The following is a 21077-nucleotide window of genomic DNA, read 5'->3' as shown; positions in this document are numbered from 1 at the left end:
GAGGTTATGTGACATCACTACACCAGTTAGTCTTAGGCTTTTTTTTCAGTGCCACCCCCTCCCTGCTCTAGGCATAGTCCACAAGTTCTGGCTCCTGGTGGTACTGTCTCCCCTTGCTTGGGCTAGGTGCTCCTTTTATACACATCCGTCTCCTCCCTGAGCCCCATTCTAGGTGCCGTGAGGAGCACACATCGTCTGTGTTCAGCATGCTCTCTGTTCTCACGGACCTTTCTCACACAGCAGGCTAAAATGATAAGGAAAGACAAGTCAGGTGCCCAGAAAGCATTAAGCAATTTAATCTCAAATCAGAGTTCCAGACAACAGACAGTGCGTACTGGTATGCATGCCTGCCAAGTGAACTCAACAAGGAGCAACTGCATTCGCCGTTCACAAGAGGGAAAGCACACCTCAGGCTGGGGTGAGGGCAGGGACTAGGAGGGGTGCTATTTGAGCTGAGTCTAAAAAAACCATCCAGGATTAGGAGAGAAAAGAAGGGAATGGCTGCCAGAAGTGAGCTGGATCAGGCTGAGAGGCAGCATCCTGCCTCACTCAGAGCTCCCGGAGAGCAGGTGTGTAGCAGTCATGGGGACTGATAGGCAGCCGCAAAGGACAGGCAGGACTCACACTGAGGCCAGGCGGCGGCAGCACCCAGTGCTGTATGCATTCTTTCTGGACTGGAGGATCCCCTCAACTCTAACACCCAGGCCCTGTCTGGTCCAGGTCTGCTGGGAGGCAGTAGCACTAACATGGAAAGGCACTGCGGTTGTTCAATGGGCTCTATTCATACGCGCACAACCCCTTTTCCACTGTACAGTGTTGGTGCTGTGACCTTCAGGAACGGCCATACTTCTCTGGGGTCCTATCTAAAGATCTGAAGGCACACTGCTATCTGGGCACGTATGTCCTGCCAGTGGATGAGGACCTGGCCTCCACACCAGGCAGGCACATGTCCTTCAACTGTTTCAAGATGAAGATCGAGAGAGAAACAAAAATGAAGAAAAACAGTCCAGGCTGATTCGGAACTGATAGGCAAAAGGATCTGGTGGATTCAGTTTCCTCTGAGCTGGCTCCTCCTCTTCCGAGAATTTGGTTGGTCAGGTCTGGGGACACAAGACACCATGGCCCCCGCCCCAGCGCTAAAGCACAGAACTGAAAAATCTGGCAAGGCTTTCTCAAGTGTCCATAAAGCAGCGGCTGCCCACAGACAGGCTGCTCCAGACGTCCAAGGTCCCATGGTCTTCCTACTGCTCGTCAATGCTGGAGTCACACAGTCCATCTCTCGCTTCGGGCCTCTACAGACTGTACCAGGCCTTCACCCAACACCGCAAAGTCCTCCAAGACTGCCTCTATGTTGGGCACCATCACAAGCTCCCCACCTCGAGACACCACCATGCGTCCCTTTACGTTGGAGGCCTGAAGAATCAGAGAGTAAGTTTGAGTTGGGTGTCACCAAAGCACATGCTGAGCTGCAAGGTCGGGGGCAGTGTGGACAGGCATACCCGCAGAGAACCACATGTGCACACTCAGCAATGTGTTGATAGTCACTGGTCAGCATACCTTAAAGGGCTGGGGCTGGAAGCTGGTGGGCTTCCAGAGGACACCAATCACCTCCCCACCATGCTGGTCATAGAAGAAAAGCGCCAGATCTCCAAAGGCCTCCTGGAAGGGATAGAACACAAACGAGATCACTACAGGCACCTAGGACCTCCTCCATGGTTCCAGCGCCCCTGAACACTCCCCAGGCCCGCCAGTCCTTTATAACTTACCCTGAGCTCTGCCAGATAGAGCTGAGGGGGATCGTAGCCCAGGACAGGCATCAGAGACGAAGGCCCTGGCTCACTGAGCAGACCCCGGCAGAAGGAGGCAGCTGGAGAGTCCACGGCTTGTCGGTGCCGGGGAATGTGGCGGGGAGTCAGGCGGATCAGGACATCGTACATGTCTAAGGGTGGCCGGAACACTGTCTACGGAAGCCTTTACGTTAGTTACCCTTCCACGTACCTCACGCCCAAGCACCTGGTTATCCATTAAGGGCTTGTGTGCCCACAGAAGGTGAGAACAGCAAGTCCCAGTGAGGGAAGGAAGCAGCCAGGGCCAGCTGGAGTCCAGAAGCAGAAGGCGAAAGGACGCCCAGGATTTCTGACAGGCTCTACCACTGCCGGGCACCATGGCAGCTTCAAAGCCTTTATGTATCATGTCTCACCACACAGAGCAACTGGGTACCCTGAGAAGCCCTCGACTCTGGACTTCTGGCCCTAGGAGTTAACCCTGAGTCGGATGCTTACCCTAATGTCCCCAGGCCCCCGGGGATCCATCAGCTGCTTCTCTAGGACAGGGAGGGCTTCAGCGGCCAGGATCACGAGCTGCTGAAGGATCTGGGACACAGAAAAGGCACAAGATTGACTGACCATGGTTCTTTGAGCTTGGCCTGGGCCTTTCTTTTCAGTATTAGAAAAAAAAAATTTGGGGACAGGTATGGGGTTGAACCTGGGCAGAGGGTCTATCCTGCGTCCACACAGAGCTTCTGCGGTCCTGGGGAGTAATGATGACCATGACCGGGAGTTGTGTCCGAGCTGCCAGGAAACTACTTCGAATCTCTACCTGCTCCTCAGCTAGAGACACAGGGGATGCCACGTCAGCCCCACATAGACCGTGTAACTAGCAACTGTCCATCATGGGAATTTTCCAATACCTCTCTCCTAAAGGACAAAGGTTATGAAAGGGACACCACATGGCCTCAATGGGGTGGGGTGTTAATCTCCCAGAACCAGCCCAGAGGCAGAGTTTCTCCCTGCTTGTCACCCCTAGACTAGTCTCTGGCTTGCACAAGCCGAGGCCTGCCCAAGGCCCCCCTCGTCCTGGGCTCTCACACACCTGGAGAATTAGGAACCCGACACCCTGTTCTCTGCTGAGACCCAGAGCTCCTAAGATTACAATGGGAAACCAACAATCCCACCTCCAAGGTGTGGGCACCCAGTCTAACTTCCTGCTCCCCGGCCACAAGACCTCTCGCCTAGCATTCAAGAAGCCTTTCTCCACTCTCCCCTCTCTCCACAGCCCCAGGGTGGCCTGTTCACCAGCCTGGTCCATTTTGTCATGGACCACATGGGCAAAGCTCTCTAAGCCAGACTCCATGGGGCGGGGGGGGGTCTCTTCCTCCTGACAATTCTAGTCCCCAAGATAGACAGTTAGGCTTAGCCATCTGGGATGTGGGAGGCTTCCCTGACAGAATTCCAGGGAGACCCTGTCTGTCTTTCTGTGCCATCTATAAGGGCAGTTCTTCCAGGAGTCTGACCCGAATCTACCGCTTACCAGTCAGTTCACTGTTGAGGTTGACAATGAGCGGGTTGTTCTTCCAATCAAAGGTAGAGACCAGGTAAAGGAATCGAAGAAAGCCAACCTGCGGGGAGCTGAGCAGACAGATGAGAAAGAACATGAGGCCTCACGTCCCCCTTCCCAGGCTTCTACAATCCGTTAGCGCAGACTGTGGGAAGTCTGGGTCTGGGACTGTCCTCATGGGGGACTTAGCCACCCTTCCCCATTTAGAGTAAGAACTGCATCATGAAGGGCAACTTCCCGGGTAAGAAAAATGTTGGAGGAACTACCTGGGAGGGGTGAAGGGCTCGGAGTGCAGGAAGAGGGCAGCAGCCACCAGATCCAGGCTCTCATCAGTGAATCCATCACCCAATAGCTGGGCACGTACCCACCGCTTGGCCAGGCGAGCCACACCTGAGAAGGCCGGGTGCTGCTGCTGGAGTCTGGAAGAGGAAGGAATGGTAGTGAGAGCCCGGAACCCAGAGCCCCACACAGCGTTTTAGCCCTACAGCCACAGTCATTCGACCCCTGCCCAACGCTGGCCTTTGTGCTAATGTGTCACACGTGCTATCGCATATTAGCCAGGCAAACACCTGGGAGGCTGTTACTAACGGTATCACCATTTACAAATGAGCTATCGTGCTATCTGGCCTCTCAGAGAGTCTGGTAGCCAGGCGAGCAGAACAGGGGCAGGGGAAGGCCTACATCCAAGACGAGCTTATGCATGGAGCCTTACCCATGCAGGGCACTGGTGAGCAGGGGCAACAGCCTGGTTTCTCTCTCAAGGCGGAGGGAGGCAGGTGTGTCTCTCATAGAGATCATGCCCTCAGGGCTCCGTACCTCCTTCAGGATCTGTGGCTCCCGTTGATAGGCCACTCGAATTCTGAACACAAACCCATCCTGTGGGAAGATGTGGCAAAGGAAGTGATATCAGAACACATGGGGGTGCTCTGCTGCCTGTACCCCTGGGCCCCCAGCACACGACCCGCAGGGACCACACGACCCACAGGGACATCCCTGGAGCCCGTTCTCTGTGGTTTCCCAGCCTGCACCAGCCTGACCTTGAGGACGTCAGTGTGTGTGGCAGCGGCGCGGCACTGTAGCCGATGCTGCTGTGTCAACAGTTCCGCCAGGCGCAGCTGGAAGGCAGCTCGGACCCGCTGCACAGCCTCTGCATTCTGAGGCCACTTCCCGCTGCCCTCGAGGTGACAAACCACTGAAGAACAAAAGGGGGGAGAGATCTAATACTGCAGCCTGCTGCCTCTCCCACTCCCTCCCCAGAACCCTCTTACCAGTCATAGGCTCCACGTAGGCTGGGCAGGGCTTATCCAGCCGGGGCAACAGGGAAGCCCACTCTTTGAGATGCTTATAGAAGGAATAGGCAGGCCGAACCGGGGTTGGAGGGAATACCTATAAAAGAAATGAGGACGATAACTTTAGCAGGGAGGAAGAGCCAGAGACAGGAGGTAAAAGGGACTGAACAGAGGTGTGAGGGAGGCACCAACCCGAAGGGACTTCCCCACCTCACCTCTGTATAGCGCAGCACTGGGTGAGTTCCCTGAACAGCAGACACGGTGAGTGGGAGTCCTTCCAGCCCCCACAGCAGGCGGCTGAGGTCATCATAGCTACGCACAGCCAATGCCAGGGCTTCTTCACCTGTGTTGGACAGCTGGAGAAGAGAAGACACTCAGGAAGAAGTCTGGATCTTACAGAACCCCAGCACCATCTAGGATCCTGCAGGACCACAGCACCCCCTGCTGGACACAGAAGATGCAGGCTGGCTGCAGTAGGAAAGGTTCTTTCCAGTCTTGCCCTGCAGTATCACTCTACAATCACTTGGTCAGACTCAGGCTCTTACCTCTTTCGGGCCTTGGATCAATGCATCAAGGAAACCACCCACATAGTGGACACAGGTATCCGGGATGTCAGCATGGCTAGAGAACACAGATACAGTGAGGGCGTCAGGGGCTATGTCCACTGACCACAGCAGCCTCCTGGCATGAAGATGCTAACACTCACAGTGCCAAGAGGTGGGTGACCACCTGTTGAGGAATAAGGCGCTTCTCAGAAACAGAGGCCGCCTCCCAGACCACAGCTTCCCGGATGGCTCCGTCCTGGAAACGTCTCAGTTCTGAGCGGGACCCCCAGAACTGACGGAAGTCAGAAGCCTGGGGAGAAGCAAAGGATGGGAGGAAAGATCAGGAAAGAAAGACTGAGTCAGGGTGTAGCAGTGGTAGGCCTTGCCTACCAGCACGCTCGAAGCCCCAGGCTCAATCCTAAGCGCTGGAGCAAACTATAGGCTGTCTCAGAAAGCTCCACCATGAGAGGCCTCAGCTCGGGCAGCATGAGGGGGACCTGCCCATCCTCCCCACGGACAGGCTGGGGCTACACACCTCAGGCCGGTCAGCCTCAGGACCTAGGTCAAGAACACTGGTCAGTCCCTCAGGCTGGAGGAGCAACCCCAGGGTCAGGGTCCCACAGTCCTTGTGCTTCGGTGGATCTTCCTTGATGTCCCACTGTAGGGAATAAAAGGGTCGAGTTCAACCCCAACGTCCCCCAGCCTGGTCTAGAAACTAGCCAGCTGAGCAGCCCGTCTTTGGTGTCCCTTGGGACCCAACAAACTCCCCATCATACACGGTCTCACCTCTGGGACTGGAGGCCGAGAGTGAGCCAGAAGGCGCAGCCGGGACCCTAGACCCTGCTCCAAAATCGTGGTTAGCGGGCCCAAAGCTGCTGAAACATAGTCCCCACCATTGTCCTGTAGCTCTGGCCAGAGCTTTAGCCGGTGACATGCTGCCTGCAGACGACTCAGTGGACGGAGACTGGAGGGCATAGGATGAAGAGGACCAATCAGGACCCACTAGGTCCTTGCTGCTTCCCCCTAATGACCTGCAGCCTGTATCAGCCCCAAACTCACTGGACAATGTGGTCAAAAGCCCGCACCATGGGTTTGGGAGTCATCAACAGCAAGTGAAATCCATCGTCAGCTTGGCTGTCCAGCAAGGCCATGGACAGCTGGGCCTCGTGCTGCACCTGGGCCACAGGGTGAAGGAGGGGCTGCAGCTGTAACCCTCATGGGCTGAAGGGGTCACATCTGACCTTACTTCTTTGGAGAGGAGTGTCTGACAAAGGAACAGCGTCTGGGCTGGGACCTCTGGAGGATACAGGACTAGGAGCCCACGGGTACCTGCTTGTAAGTGGAAGCTGTGACATCGGCACAGAGGTTGAGGTGGCCTGTGGAGTCCAGGAACACAACTGGGAAGACCTGGTGGAAGTCGGCCAGGACTGGCTGCCAGGCAGAGAGAAGACAGTCAGGACTAATTGGGCCAATCAGGGGTACCTTCGGGTCCTGGCACAGCCCTGCCCTTCCATAACTCACCATGGAGGGATCTGAACCCAGAGATAAACCGATTCCGTTGACCGTCAGATCTGTAGTGGCTAGATTGAAGAGGGGAGGTGTTAGGAGGTTTCCCTTGGGACCCAGCCGCAGGGACACCCTCCCGCAGCCTGGGAAACCTATTTGTTTCTCATCTGGTGACAAGGAACTAAAGGAGCTGGGTCCCCAGGGTAAGTGGAATCCCTGGCCTTCCCAATCTAGCTGCCTTACCCAGAAACTGCAAGACACTTCTCAGGACCTGGTAGCCGCTCATGGTAGTATGGATCTTGCGTTTAGACACGAGGAAGGCAACCAGCATGGAAATAAGGAAGCCATTAAATCCGCCCAGGCCCTGAAAGAGACACAACAGATCTGAGCTCAGAAGCAGCCCGTAATACGGGGAGGGGAGGCCACTAGGGCACCTTCAGCTCACCTTGTCCAGCTCCCGCTGCCGCAGCCAAACCTTCAGAAGTGCTATACCATCCTTCAGCCCCTGGGCAGAGCCCAGCACAATGGATAGTAGGTGCATTTGGGACTCAAGAGCTGTATCCTGCAGGATCCATGTGTTATAGTGGGGTGTGGGGGGCTCTGGGCTAGCTGTCGAGGAAAAAATATATAGAAGCTGTGAGGAACAAAGCCTCCACAAAACCCCAGTCCACCAACACATTCCAACACCAGTGCCTACTGACCACTCTCCGGAGCACTGTGTCCTCGGTACCAGGCAGAACGCACATTGTTCTTGGTTGGCAGCAAGCGGCAAGGGCGGAAGAAGTCCAAAGGAGGACACGGATGCAGGCGTACAGTAACCAGACGCTCATCCTTTCCTAGGCGGGGACAAGGAATACTGACATCCTACAACTCCTGAAACCAGAGGGATCCCCTCAACACCCCCTCATACTTGGGGCACCCGTGACTTTCCACCTCATAATTTGAGACCAATGCCTCTCACCTTGCCCTTAAGGCTCCTATTTCTACTCTCTAGACCTTTTGGACCTTGTGACCACCCCCCTCCGGATTTGTCACCCCACACTGTGCACCAAACCCAGTGGGTGACTCCCACCCTGTGGCCGCAGCAGCAGCGAGGGCTTCAGGTGGCAGCCACTGGTGTAAGAGAAGCGAACACTGCCAAAGAGAGGATCCTGGGCCAGGTGGTAAGCCAAGTGAGCAAGGTAAAGAGCTCGCTTGCGGAAGTAGCGCTGGTTCAGGCCGTCTTTGTCCTGGAAGATTTCCTGGAGGAGTCAGGGAAAAAGAGAGAAGTCAGACACAGAAGTGCTTATGGAGCTAGGGGCTAGGTCGAAGCTAGGCTTAATTCCCAGGGCATTATCACTGACTCAGGAGTGCGTAAAACAACGGGAGCATCATATCCAACGTTCAGACGAAGAGCTCAAAGGGACAGTAACTGGACCAAGGGCCCATCTAAGCTACCCTCTGAGTGCCGGCCCTCTACACACCCAAACCACGGGCCTTACCCTGGGCATGGTCAGTGCCACATCCACGTTGACGTCTGGTCGGATACAAGTGCCCAGAAGGTAGCTGCCCACGACAATGATCTGCGACGGAGGCAGGAAGCGGAAGGAACCCTTCACAGCATAGGGCACCTGGTGGAGGGGTACTCGAACGCCAGCTGGGAGCCATGACTGGTCGGTGAGCTGGAAGGACGGAGAGGAAACACATGGATTCTACTATCTTCCTCACAAAGCCCCGATGTCTAGTAGACAACATACCGGCATGTTAAAAACTAAACTCTTGAAGCCGGGCGGTGGTGGCGCACGCCTTTAATCCCAGCACTTGGGAGGCAGAGGCAGGCGGATCTCTGTGAGTTCGAGACCAGCCTGGTCTACCGAGCTAGTTCCAGGACAGGCTCCAAAACCACAGAGAAACCCTGTCTCGAAAAACCAAAAAAAAAAAAAAATAATAAAATAAAATAAAAAAATAAAATAAAAAATAAACTCTCAATCTTCCATAAACACCTTCTCTATGAAGACAACTTGATTAAAAAAAAACATTTAAGATTTAGCCCATTTTCAGGTTAAAAATGCTGGCACACACCTGTAATCCCAGCATTTGGGAAAGCAGGAAGATCAAGAGTTCGAGGTCACCCTGGACTATATAGTAACAAGTTCAAGGCCAGCCTGGACTATAAAAGACCCTGTCACAATAAATAAACAAATACATAAAATCAAAAATATCTGCACATCAAAATCCCAGGAAAATTCTTCAAAGACCTTGAAAGAATGGTACTCAACTTCATGTGGAAAAGGAAAAAACCCAGGATAGCCAAAACAATCTTGGGCAATAAAAGAACTTCTGGAGGCATCACAATCCCTGACTTTTTTTTTTTTTTTTTTTTTTTGCTTTTTCAAGACAGGGTTTCTCTGTGGCTTTGGAGCCTGTCCTGGAACTAGCTCTGTAGACCAGGCTGGTCTCGAACTCACAGAGATCCACCTGCCTCTGCCTCCCAAGTGCTGGGATTAAAGGCGTGCGCCACCATCGCCCGGCTACAATCCCTGACTTTAAACTCTACTACAGAGCTACAGTACTGACAACAGCCTGGTATTGGAATAAGAACAGACAGGAGGACCAATGGACCCCGGATATCAATCCACACATCTTCGAACACCTGATTTTAGAATAAAGAAGCAAAAAATATCAAATGGAAAAAAGAAAGCATATTCAACAAGTGGTGCTGGCATAACTGGGATATCAACATGTAGAAAAATGAAAATAGACCCATATATATCACCATGCACAAAACTCAAGTCCAAATGGATTAAAGACCTCAGCATAAAGCCAGCCACACTGAACCTTATAGAAAAGAAAGTGGGAAGTACACTTCAGTGCACTGGCACAGGGAACTACTTCCTAAATATAACCCCAGCAGCACAGACACTGAGAGAAACAATTAATAAATGGACCTCCTGAAACTGAAAAGCTTCCGTAAAGCAAAGGACATGGTCAACAAGACAAAACGACAGCCTACAGAATGGGAAAAGATCTTCACTAACCCCACATCAGACAGAGGTCTGATCTCCAAAATATATAAAGAACTCTAGAAATTGGTCACCAAAAGATCACATAATCCAATTAAAAAAAAAAAATGGAGTACAGACCTAAACAGAGATCCCTCAACAGAGAAATCTAAAATGGGTGACTTAAGAAAATGTTCAACATCCTTAGTCATCAGAGAAATGCAAATCAAAACAACTCTGAGATTCCATCTTACACTTGTAAGAATGGACAAGATCAAAAACACTGATGACAACTTATGCTGAAGAGGTTGTGGGGAAAAGGGAACACTTCTGCATTGCTGGTGGGAATGCAATCTGGTACAACCCCTTTGGATGTCAGTGTGGTGATTTCTCAGAAAAATTAGGGAACAACCTTCCTCAAAACCCAGTAATACCACTTTTGGGTATATATCCCAAGGATGCTCAATCGTGCCACAAGGACATGTGCTCAACTATGTTCATAGCAGTTTTGTTTGTCATAGCCAGAACCTGGAAACAATCTAAATGCCCCTCGATTGAAGAATAGATAAGAAAAATGTGGTACATTTACACAATGGAGTACTACACAGCAAAATAAAATAATGACAGCTTAAATTTTGCAGGAAAATGGATGGAGCTAGAAAACATTATTTTGAGTGAGGTAACCCAGACACAGAAAGACAATTATCACATGTACTCACTCATAGGTGGTTTTTAAACATAAAGCAAAGAAAGCCAATCTACAAACCACAATCCCAGAGAACTTAGACAACAATGTGGACACTAAGAAAGGCTTACATAGATCTAATCTACAAGGGAAGTAGAAAGTAGAAAAAGACAAGATCTCCTGAGTAAATTGGGAGCATGGGGACCTTGGGGGAGGATTGAAGGGAGGAGAGGAGAGGCAGGAAGAGGATCAGAGAAAAATGTAGATCTCAATAAAATAAAATAAAAAATATCCATTTTTGGTCGGAGGTAAAGGTTCACAACTATAATCCCAGCACTCAGGAGACTGAAGTAGGAGCATGACCACCAGTCTGAGGACAACACGGGTTACAGAGCTAAGACCCTGTGTTAAAAACAAAACATGACTCAGGCCCTCAATCTCAGTCCTTGGGAGCTCTGGCAGAACTATTAAGAGTTCAAAGCCAGCCAGGGCTACATAAGACCCTGTTCAAACAAACAAACAAACAAAATCCTATATAACATTTGTGCAAGACATACATATGGTTGTGTTTCCCCCCCCCCTTTGGGTTTTTTTTTTTTGGGGGGGGGGTTAAGACAGGATTTCTCTGTGTAACAGCCTTGACTGCCTTGGAACTCGCTCTTGTAGAACAGACTGGCTTTGAACTCACAAAGATCCGCCTGTCTCTGCCTTCCCGGTGCTGAGATCAAAGGTGGGCACCCCACCATCCGGCCCATACACAAGGTTGCTGAGTGATAAATACATGGATGTCTGGTGACCCGGTTCAGCTTTCTCGCAATGACAATGATTTCCCTTGCACCCCACTCTCTTGGGAGAGTGTCAGATTCCCCAGGCAACCCTTCTCACCTCAGTCTCAGGGACTGAGGGCACTCTCTGGATCCGCTGGCTGACCTCCTTCAGGAAAGCATCAATCCTCTCTTTCTTCTTGTCGGAGAGTCTCACTTCCTTCAGTAACTCCTCCACCTGTAAGAGAGGGAAAAAGGAAAACCTGTCAGGCTCAGGACCCCAGGGAAATCCCTCTCACCCATGCCCGGGTCGCCTGTAAGGACCTGCAAACGAAGCAAGCTGGAGTGGAACAAGATCTCCGTCTCCCGCAGGCGATTCAGCTCCTCGTTTGTAGGCTCCTTGTACAGTTCTGCCCGACTGAGCTTCACGGGCTGCAGGAGGCCGTCTGCAGGTCGCTCAGTTTTTGAGCGCTTTCTGGAGGTCACCTTCTCCTTGCTCCCCTCTTCCAGGCCAAGCTCCAAAACCTATGACCAGAGAGGGAAAAGCCAACATGAAACCGTAGGTACCTACATCAGTTGCTTAAAGGTTATGGATAAAGGCTTCATCTTCTCTAGGTCCTCCCTTTCAGTGGGCATCGGATTTTAGACAACTCGAATGTTCGTCATCGGGATGAGTCTGACAGCTGTCTTACTTGGGCCTGGCTGAGTTAATGTTCATTGCCTTAAGCAGAGCCCCAAAGCCCTCGTGGTTCCAGATACCACAAATCTCCTCCAATCCTGCTGCATTTAGATCTTGCCAGGCCTCGCTTCCCTGAAAATCTTTACCCAATGACCTAAGTTAGAACAATGGAGGAAACGCGGTTCCTCCAGGATGGGCGGCCCTCAAGTCCCCCACGAGCTAGCTGTCAGGCCTAACTACCTCATGCTCTGTAGCCAAGAAAGCACATTTTGGAACTCTTTCACCTACTGAGATCAACCAACCTCTGGCTCCCCTGCTGCTCCGCGAAGTTGCTCTCCGGCGGGGGCCGGCCCCATCTCCACCGCAGGTTACTCTCCCGCACTAGGGATTCAAGCCGGATCTACCGCGTAGCTCCCCACGTGGGCCGAAAGGACAACGCCAGAGTTCGAACCCCTGTCACAGGTCCCTCCCACTGCAGGACCATTGGGCTAGAGCACGCCATCTCGATCACTATTGGTCAATCTTTCGCACGGAACCGCCCATTATGGGCGGGACCAAGGGAGGTCCTGGGATTTACTATTTCTTCGCGACACTACACCGGAAGCGCGTGGAGTCCAACTGGTCGCGTTCTTTCCTCACTTCCCCATCTAGGAAGGGAAGGGTGGGGTTTGCCTTCGTTTCCGGTGGGGTTTTTGTTTTGTTTTGTTTTGTTTGCCTGTTTATGCTAGCGGTTCTCAGCATCTGACCTGTCGTGTCTATTAGCAAGTCATGTGATTTCTACCTCTTTTTTTTTTCCTTTTTTTTGGTTTTTCGAGACAGGGAAACTGTGGTTTTGGAGCCAGTCCTGGAACTAGCTCTTGTAGACCAGGCTGGTCTCGAACTCACAGAGATCCGCCTGCCTCTGCCTCCCGAGTGCTGGGATTAAAGGCGTGCGCCACCACCGCCCGGCTCGATTTCTACCTCTTGAATTCGTTTTTTTCTGTTTTCCCAGCCAAGTTTAGTTCAAGTATCTAGAATTCTAACATAGCCTCTCTCCAGCTTTTCCTTCTTAAAATATAAAATAACGGTCAGGCAGTGGTGGCACATGCCCTTAATCCCAGCACTCAGGAGTCAGAGGCGGATTTCTGAGTTCGAGGCCAGCCTCGTCTACAAAACAAGTTCTAGGACAGCCAAGACTGTTACACAGAGAAACCCTGTCTTGAAAAATGTGTGTGTGTATAAAAGATACAAACATTAAAAGTTTAAACACAGATCCTTGTAATAGTGAATTTCTAAATAGCTTTCATTTTCATTCAGTGTTACTATCTCGTCAGATTTACTTTACCTTTATTTATCTATTATCTTACAAAACCACTTGAGCTGCACATGAATGCTCATTACAATAATTCCATTCACAAGCCTGAGCCTGAGCTACTAGAGGGAAACTGAAAATGACACTTTGGCGTCTACCTCTTAAGATCTCTTATCTAGGTTATGTGTGGTGCATATACCTTTAATCTAAGCATTTAGGAGGCAGAAGCAGGCAAGACCAGACTGGTCTACAGAGGGAGTTCCAGATCAGTTCAGGGCTAGATAATGGTACCGTGTCTCAATAAAGAAAATAAATTGAGCATGGTGATGAATGTCTTGTTTTGTATGTTTGGGTTATTTTTGGGTTTTTGTTTGTTTGGGTTTTTTTTTTTTTGAAAGAGACAGGATTTCTCCTTGTGTAGTCCTGGCCCTCTTGGAACTCTCTAGACCAGGCTGGCCTAGAACTCACAGAGACCCACTTGCTTCTGCCTTCCAAGTGCTGGGATTAAAGGCGTGCGCCACCACCATTTGGTGCATGTCTTTAATCCCCGCATCCCAGTGAAGTGATAGATGCACTCAGAGGGCAGAGGCAGGCAGATCTCTGAGTTCAAGGCCAGCCTAGTCTGCGTAGGAAGTGTCAGGCTAGCCAGGACTGTTTTGTAAGATAAATAAGACAGAGCTGAGGGGAGTAATAGGGAAGAAAAGAGGTCAACCTTAGGACCTTACGAGACCACTCTGTGGGTAAAAGCGTCTGCCATTATGCCCTGGGACCCACATGGAAGGAGAGAACTGACCCTTGCTAGTTGTCCTCTGACCTCCACATTCATTTGTGTGATACGTGTGTGCTTTACACACACACACACACACACACACACACACACACACACACACGTAATTAAGGGAGGAAAAAAGATTTCTGGAAAACAACAACAAAAAGAATTCTACCACTGGAGACATAGCTGAGGGCTAAAAGCACTTGCTGCTCATGCAGAGGACCTGGTTTCATTCACAGAATTCACACAGCACCAAGGCTCACAACTGCTGCCTATAACCGTAGTTCTAGGAAATCAGATGCCCTCCTTTGACACCAGGCACTCCCATGGTATACATACCTACATGTGAATATAAATTTCTTTGACAGTGTCTCACCCTGTACCTCTGGCTTCCCTGGAACTCAGAGAGATCCACATGCCTCTGCCTCCTGACTGCTGAGATTAGAGACATAGGTCATGTAAGTAATTTTACTTCATATGTATAGGTATATACATATTCTTCCATGTGTATCCATGTACCATGTATGTACAGTGCTCGTGGAGTCCAGATGAGCTCATGGGATCCCCTGGAACTGCAGTAACAGATGGTAGTGAGTCACAATGTGGGTGCTGGGAATTGAACCAGGTCCTCTAGCAAAGCAGTCAGAGCTCTTAGCTGCTGAGCCATCTCTGCAGTCTTGAATGTAAATCTTTTAAATTTATTTTTGATTGCATGGCTTTGTGCCCAGGAGTTTCTATGCACCATGTGTGTGCAGGAACCTTTGGAAACCTAAAGAGGGTATTGGATTCCTAGAAGTGGAATTACAGGCAGTTGTAAGACCATATGTGGGTGCTGGAGAAAGAACCCAGCTACTCTCAAAAGTAGTAAGTGCTCAGGGCTGGAGAGATGGCTCAGCGGTTAAGAGCATTGCTTGCTCTTCCAAAGGTCCTGAGTTCAATTCCCAGCAACCACATGGTGGCTCACAACCATATGTAATGGGGTCTGGTGCCCTCTTCTGGCCTGCAGGCATACACACAAAGAGAATAATGTATACATAATAAATAAATAAATATTTTTTAAAAAAAGTAGTAAGTGCTCATAACCCCTAATCCATCTCTCCAGCCACCCATAAGTAAATCCTGAAGAATAAAGTAAAAGGAGTATGTGTCTGAACTCTGTGATAGAGTTCGTACTTTTAATTTAAGAAGCCCTGAGTTAGCTGAGTGGTGGTGGTGGCACATGCCTTTAATAATCCCAGCACTCGGGAGGCAGAGGCAGGAGGATCTCTGTGAGTTCGAGGCCAGCCTATTCTACAAGAGTTAGTTCCAGGGCAGGCAACAAAGCAACACAGAGAAATGTCTCACAAAACCAAAAAAAAAAAAAGCCCTGAGTTAAAATTACTGCAGAAATAATGATAGTCATATAACAAATGTCAAGCCCAACAAGCGATGGAGGCACATGCCTTTAATCCAAGCACTCAGGAGGCAGAGGCAGATGGATCTCTGTGAGTTTAAAGCCAGCCTGGTCTACATAGTGAGTTCCAGGACAGCCAAGACTACACAGAGAAACCCTGTCTCAAAAACAAAGAAAAAAAGAAAGAAAAAGAAATGTCAGGTCCTGTACTTGGTGTCCAGGATAGAGAGTTTCGTAAGTCTTGACCAAAAGTCAGAAACCTGGTAGGATGTTCTTGCCTCTCTATTTCACAGGTTAGTCCCTTTTATCTAGTTATGTATCACTTCACAAACATGCAGATGCTTGTCATGTCTCTTCCCCGTCTTTCATTTGTAACTGCATCTTTTCCTACTTTTTTTGGTTCTTTTTGAGATAAGGGATCTTTCTTCACTGCTTAAACTGGTCTTGGATCTTAGACTTATAGACCTAAGAGGGGCTCCTGCCTCAGCCACTTTGAGTAGCTGGAACTGCAGGCATTCACTGCTATTGCTGGTATTTATTTATTTATTTTGTATATATTCACCAGCCTCCATGTATGCCTGATTGCCAGAAGAGGGTACCAGATCTCATTATAGATGACTGTGAGCCACTGTGTTGTTGCTGGGAATTGACCACAGGACCTCTGGAAGAACAGCTAGTGCTCTTAACTTCTGAGCCTTCTCTCCAGCCCCATATCTGATATTTCTCTCTCTCTCTCTCTCTCTCTCTCTCTCTCTCTCTCTCTGTCTCTCTCTCTCTCTCTCTCTGTCTCTCTCTCTCTCTCTCTCTCTCTCTCTGTCTCTCTCTCTCTCTCTGAGATAGGCACTCACTATGAAGCCTTGACTGGCCTACAACTTGCTACACAGACCAGGCTGTCCTATTGTCTGTCTGTCTGTCTCTTTCTCTCTCTATTTTTAACAAGGCAAGACCTCTAACATGGTAAGCAAGCACCTTGTTTAGGTTTTGTGTATTGTGTGTGTGTTTACTGTTCTTTTTGTGACAATGTTTCATGTAGCCCAGGGTGGCCTCAAATTTGTTGTGGTGCTGAGGATGACCTGGAACTCCTAATCCTGCCTCTATCTCCCAGAGATTTTCTAACTCCTTGTTTGTATCTATTCCTGTTTCAACCATTAGAACCCTTAGCCAGGCCGGGTGGCAGTGGCTCACGCCTTTAATTTCAGCACTCGGGAGGCAGAGGCAGGTGAATATCTGTGAGTTCTAGGCCAGCCTAGTCTACAAGAGCTAGTTCCAGGACAAGCTCCAAAGCAACACAGAGAAACCCTGTCTCGAAAAACAAAAAACAAAACAAAACAAAAGAACCTTTAGCCAGCCACATAAATGGCACTAATTGATTGTTTATGTCTTGTTTGTTTCTAATTTTTTCCCCATTTACTTTGTGCCATGACACACGTGTGAAGGACATCTTGGAGGAGTTGGTTCTCTCTTTCCACCAGGCTTGGTGGTGAGCCAGTGCCTTAAGATGACTCTTGTTTGTTTGCTTCCTTCCTGAGTAACCCAGAACAGCCTTAAACTCGGTATATAGTTGAGACTGACCATGAGTTTCTTTTTTTTTTTTTCGAGACAGGGTTTCTCTGTGGTTTTGGAGCCTGTCCTGGAACTAGCTCTTGTAGACCAGGCTGGTCTCGAACTCACAGAGATCCGCCTGCCTCTGCCTCCCGAGTGCTGGGATTAAAGGTGTGAGCCACCATCGCCCGGCCCTGACCATGAGTTTCTTATCTTTCCTGTCTCCACCCTCCAAGAGTTGAGATTATAGATATGTGCCACCATGCCCAGAAAATCTCTGTCTTGGGGGCTGGAGAGATGGCTCAGAGGTTAAGAGCATTGCCTGCTCTTCCAAAGGTCCTGAGTTCGATTCCCAGCAACCACATGGTGCCTCACAACCATCTGTAATGGGGTCTGGTGCCCTCTTCTGGTCTGCAGGCATACGCACAGACAGAATATTGTATACATAATAAATAAATAAATAAATATTTAAAAAAAAAAAAGAAAGAAAATCTCTGTCTTATTCATTGCTGTATTCCTGGCAATTAGCACGGGGTCCCTCATGTAAGAAACACTCCCTATATTTGTTGAATGAAAGGAAGGCTTTCCCGAGAGCATCTTGATGGCTGAGAGGAAGAAGTAAACAGCCTCAGTACTACGTGGGCGGTGCTGTGGTGCACACAGATTGCTGTCAACATATTACACTAAGAACATCACAGCAAGGCAACTAATAGCAGTCTCACTGAAGTGGGGTGGTAGAAGCTAGGTGTCATGGAGCACACCTGTAATCTTAGCACTGCGGAGGTTCTCAGGAGAATCTTGAGTTCAAGGCCAACCTGTGCTACACAGCAAGAAAGATTCCCTTTCCCCTCCACAAAAAAATCCATAAAGTGGTATGATTGATGCTAACTTGAGGTTCTGCCACGATTTTTGAGTGATCTTGGGTAGCTTGTTGTTTAACTTCTTCTTTTTTTTTTTTCAGACAAGGCTTCTCTGCATCACAGCCCTGCCTGTCCTGGAACCCATTCTGTATACCAGGCTGGCCTCAAACTCACAGAGATCTACCTACCTTTGCCTCCCAAGTGCTAGGATCAAAGGCATATGCCACCCCCGCCCCCAGCTGTTATTTAACCTCTTTAACCTTTATTTTCTTTAACGCAGTAAAATGAGTGAATGACTGTGTAATGAATTTTGTGAGGTTTGACCGAGATACTGTCTGTGAAGGACCTATTGTAGTCAGATTTTATTTGGACTGCCAACTCCCAAATAATGATACAGAGGCTTCTTATTCATTATGAATGCTTGGCTTTAACTTAGGCTTGTACATACTAGCTTTTTTGTGGTTTTTGTTTGTTTGTTCCCAGAGACAGGGCTTCTCGGTGTAAGAGTCCTAGCTGTCCTGGAACTTGCTTTGTAGACCAGGCTGGCCTTGAACTCACAGAGATCTGCCTGCCTCCACCTCTGCCTCCCAAATGCTGGGTTAAAGGCATTTGCCACGACCACCCAACTTCACACACTAGCTCTTATAACTTAAATTAACCCATTTATGTTAACCTACACTCTGTCATGTGGCTTCTTACTTCCCCTCAGTACACTATGTCCCATTTCCTCTGCGTTTAGCCAGAGAATTCTGCCTGTCTTCTTTGCAGAGTTTCTATCTCTGCCTAGAAGTCTGGCCTATCCTCTCCTGCCTAGCTATTGGCTGTTAAGCTCTTTATTAAACCAATCAGAAGGTGTCTTGGCAGAGATATATCTTCACAGTGTACAAAAAGATTATCCCACAACACCCTATTACATAGAGATGTTAGTTACTATTAGATGATTGTGGTTCTTAGTAGCACTGTTCAAGTACGACATATCTCTTTTCATTTTTAAAGATTTACCTGTATTATTTTTATTTTTTTAAAGATTTATTTATTATGTATATAGTGTTCTGCCTGCACTCCAGAAGAGGGCACCAGATCTCCTTATAGATGGCTGTGAATAGTAGCTGGTGCTCTTACCCTCTGAGCCATCTCTCCAGCCACTACTTTTACTATTTTTAAGATGTGAATTTAGGTACCTGGCAAGGCCAGAGGCATCAGATTCCTTGGAGCTGGAGTCACAGGTAGTTGAATAGTCTGATGTAAGTGCTGGGAGCTGAATTCAGGTCCTCTGTAAAACTAGTACGAGCTCTTAACGCTTGAACTATCTCTCCAGCCCCTATGCATTTATCTTTTGAGACAGCTCTGTATAACAGCTCTGGCTGTCCTGGAACTCACTCTGTAGACCAGGCTGGCCTCAAACTCAAGAGATCCACCTGTTCTGTCTCTCTAGTGCTAGGATTAAAGATGTGCGGAGACAGGTTTCTTGTATCCCCATCAGTCTTGGGATACATGAACTTGAACATAATTTGTAGTTTAGGCTAGGCTTGAATTTCTGATATCCTTTCCCTGCCCACAAGACAGGGTTTTTCTATATAGTCCTGGGACTTTCTCTGTAGACCAGACTGACCTTGAACTTAGAGATGCTAAGGACTCTGCTTCCTGAGCAGTGGGATTAAAGAGGTGTGCCACCACCGCAGCCCTGCTTAAATTCCCGGTACCCTATCTTCACTCCCAGAGCCCTAGGAGTACACTCATACACTTTATGTTAATATATTGAGCAAGAAATAGGTGAACAAGCCTGAAAACTAAATAATAAAATACAATTTTTAAAAATACAAATTTTTTGTGGGGGTTGAATGCAGGCATCGCATATTTTTTGTAAGCATTCAGCCACATTCCTAACCCAATCATTGAATTCAGAATCGACGGCTGGGATATGCGGCGCATGCCTGCACTCCATAACTTGACTGGGAAATGCATGAAGAGCAGTTTAAGGACAGTCTCAACTATATAGCAAATTTAAAGCCAGCCTTTAAGGATACTTGGACCTTATCTATAAAAGAGAATTAAATTTCCTAAAATGGGCACACAAGCGCAACCTTTAACTACAACAAGGAAGCAGAGGTGGAGGCAGGAGAATCTCTAGTTCAAGGTCATTCTCAGCTGGGGTGCTAGTTCAAGGCCAGCTGGGGGTACTGGAAACTCTGTTTTAAAATTTTAAATATTCCAAATAAAATTCTTCTTCCTCTCTTTAGATTGTCAGCTCTCACTTGAAAAAAAAAAAAAGTTAAAGGACTCTACAGAAGTTTCCTGCTTGGCTCATACCAGGTGAAGCCTTAGAAGGTGAGTTGGTTTTGTTTTCTTGACCACAAGAGGGCACCAATCAATCAATTCAAGTCTGTTCCTGCCATTATAAAACAGAATGTAGTAATTTCTGTCAATCATTTTTGTTGGGGTGGTTGTGTTCCTCCATGCCAGGTCATGAACGGGCCTTACATGTTGCACAAATGTTCTACCACTGAGCTATATATTCCCAGACTTTTTAACTTTGAGAGAGGACCAACTTGCCCAGACTGATTTTGAACTAACTCTGTAGCTGGCTTTGAACTTGTGTTTCGTTTCCCTGCCCCTCCATCTCTTTCATCTCTCTGCATTCAGCTTTTACTTCAAAACATAATCCGTAAAAGACATTAGAAAAATATGATTATGTATTTTGTTGTCCGGAATACCTGCTCTGTGCCTGAGACAGCGTAGCCATGGAGGTGGAAGGTGGGGTTCAATGTGTTATTCTGTGATACTGACTATCTTCTTGGCTCTGACTCCCCCACCCTGTGTGTGTGTGTGTGTGTGTGTGTGTGTGTGTGTGTGTGTGTGTTGAGTCAGAATCTTGTTGTGCCTTGGTTGACCTGGTACTCACTAAATAGATCCAACTCCAAGTAATCCTCCTGCCTTAACCACCTAAATGCTGGACTTCCTGCTTTAGCCTTACCATTTAGTGCTGAAATTACAGACTATGCCACCAAGTCTTGTTGCCTTCCAAAACAAATAGTTAAGTGGCCTCCTGAGCTACAAGAGAAGACCCTTCCTCAAAAATGGCAAAATGGTTCAGAGGGTAAAAGCACTTGCTGCCAAGTCTGGTGACTGGGGTTCTTTTTTTTTTTAATTTTTTTAGCCGTGACTGGGGTTCTATACCATGAGCTTCACACCATCAAAAGAGAGAGCCTAAGCCGGGCGATGGTAGCGCACACCTTTAATCTCAGCACTCGGGAGGCAGAGTCAGGACGATCTCTGTGAGTTCGAGACCAGCCTGGTCTACAGAGCTAGTTCCAGGACAGGTTCCAAAGCCACAGAGAAACCCTGTCTCGAAAGAGAGAGAGAGAGAGAGAGAGAGAGAGAGAGAGAGAGAGAGAGAGAGAGAGAGCCTATTCCTGCGAGTTGTTCTCTGACCT

General features: G+C 48.7%; 1 protein-coding gene across 1 annotated transcript; it reads right to left on the bottom strand.

Moving 5' to 3' along the window:
- Window positions 1-272: 272 nt before the first annotated feature.
- On the bottom strand, window positions 273-12226 carry Nol6 (nucleolar protein 6). Its single transcript, XM_075967493.1, has 26 exons — window positions 12088-12226; window positions 11431-11631; window positions 11228-11344; window positions 8158-8337; window positions 7749-7917; window positions 7378-7512; window positions 7122-7285; window positions 6920-7040; window positions 6692-6750; window positions 6500-6601; window positions 6230-6345; window positions 5957-6134; window positions 5706-5828; window positions 5332-5480; window positions 5171-5246; window positions 4841-4981; window positions 4605-4722; window positions 4374-4528; window positions 4049-4212; window positions 3603-3755; window positions 3310-3407; window positions 2485-2609; window positions 2283-2372; window positions 1767-1961; window positions 1558-1659; window positions 273-1413 (listed from the first exon to the last, which is right to left on the bottom strand). The coding sequence occupies exons 1-26, from the start codon at window positions 12139-12141 to the stop codon at window positions 1264-1266; spliced, it is 3435 nt and encodes a 1144-aa protein (XP_075823608.1). The 5' UTR covers window positions 12142-12226; the 3' UTR covers window positions 273-1263.
- Window positions 12227-21077: the final 8851 nt, after the last annotated feature.

The sequence above is a fragment of the Microtus pennsylvanicus genome, chromosome 3 (genome assembly GCF_037038515.1).
Source record: "Microtus pennsylvanicus isolate mMicPen1 chromosome 3, mMicPen1.hap1, whole genome shotgun sequence".
Classification (NCBI taxonomy): domain Eukaryota; kingdom Metazoa; phylum Chordata; class Mammalia; order Rodentia; family Cricetidae; genus Microtus; species Microtus pennsylvanicus.
The sequence above is the reverse complement of the archived record's forward strand: the minus strand, read 5'-3'. Positions and strand labels throughout refer to the sequence as shown.

What these genes read in the sequence shown, in the direction of transcription:
- Nol6 (XM_075967493.1), bottom strand. Translation starts at nt 12,141, where the DNA reads ATGGGGCCGGCCCCCGCCGGAGAGCAACTTCGCGGAGCAGCAGGGGAG. An exon ending in GCTTTTGACCACATTGTCCA is followed by an intron (nt 6,135 to 6,229) that starts GTGAGTTTGGGG and finishes TATGCCCTCCAG; the next exon opens with TCTCCGTCCACTGAGTCGTC. An exon ending in CAGTGCTGCGCTATACAGAG is followed by an intron (nt 4,723 to 4,840) that starts GTGAGGTGGGGA and finishes TTTCTTTTATAG; the next exon opens with GTATTCCCTCCAACCCCGGT.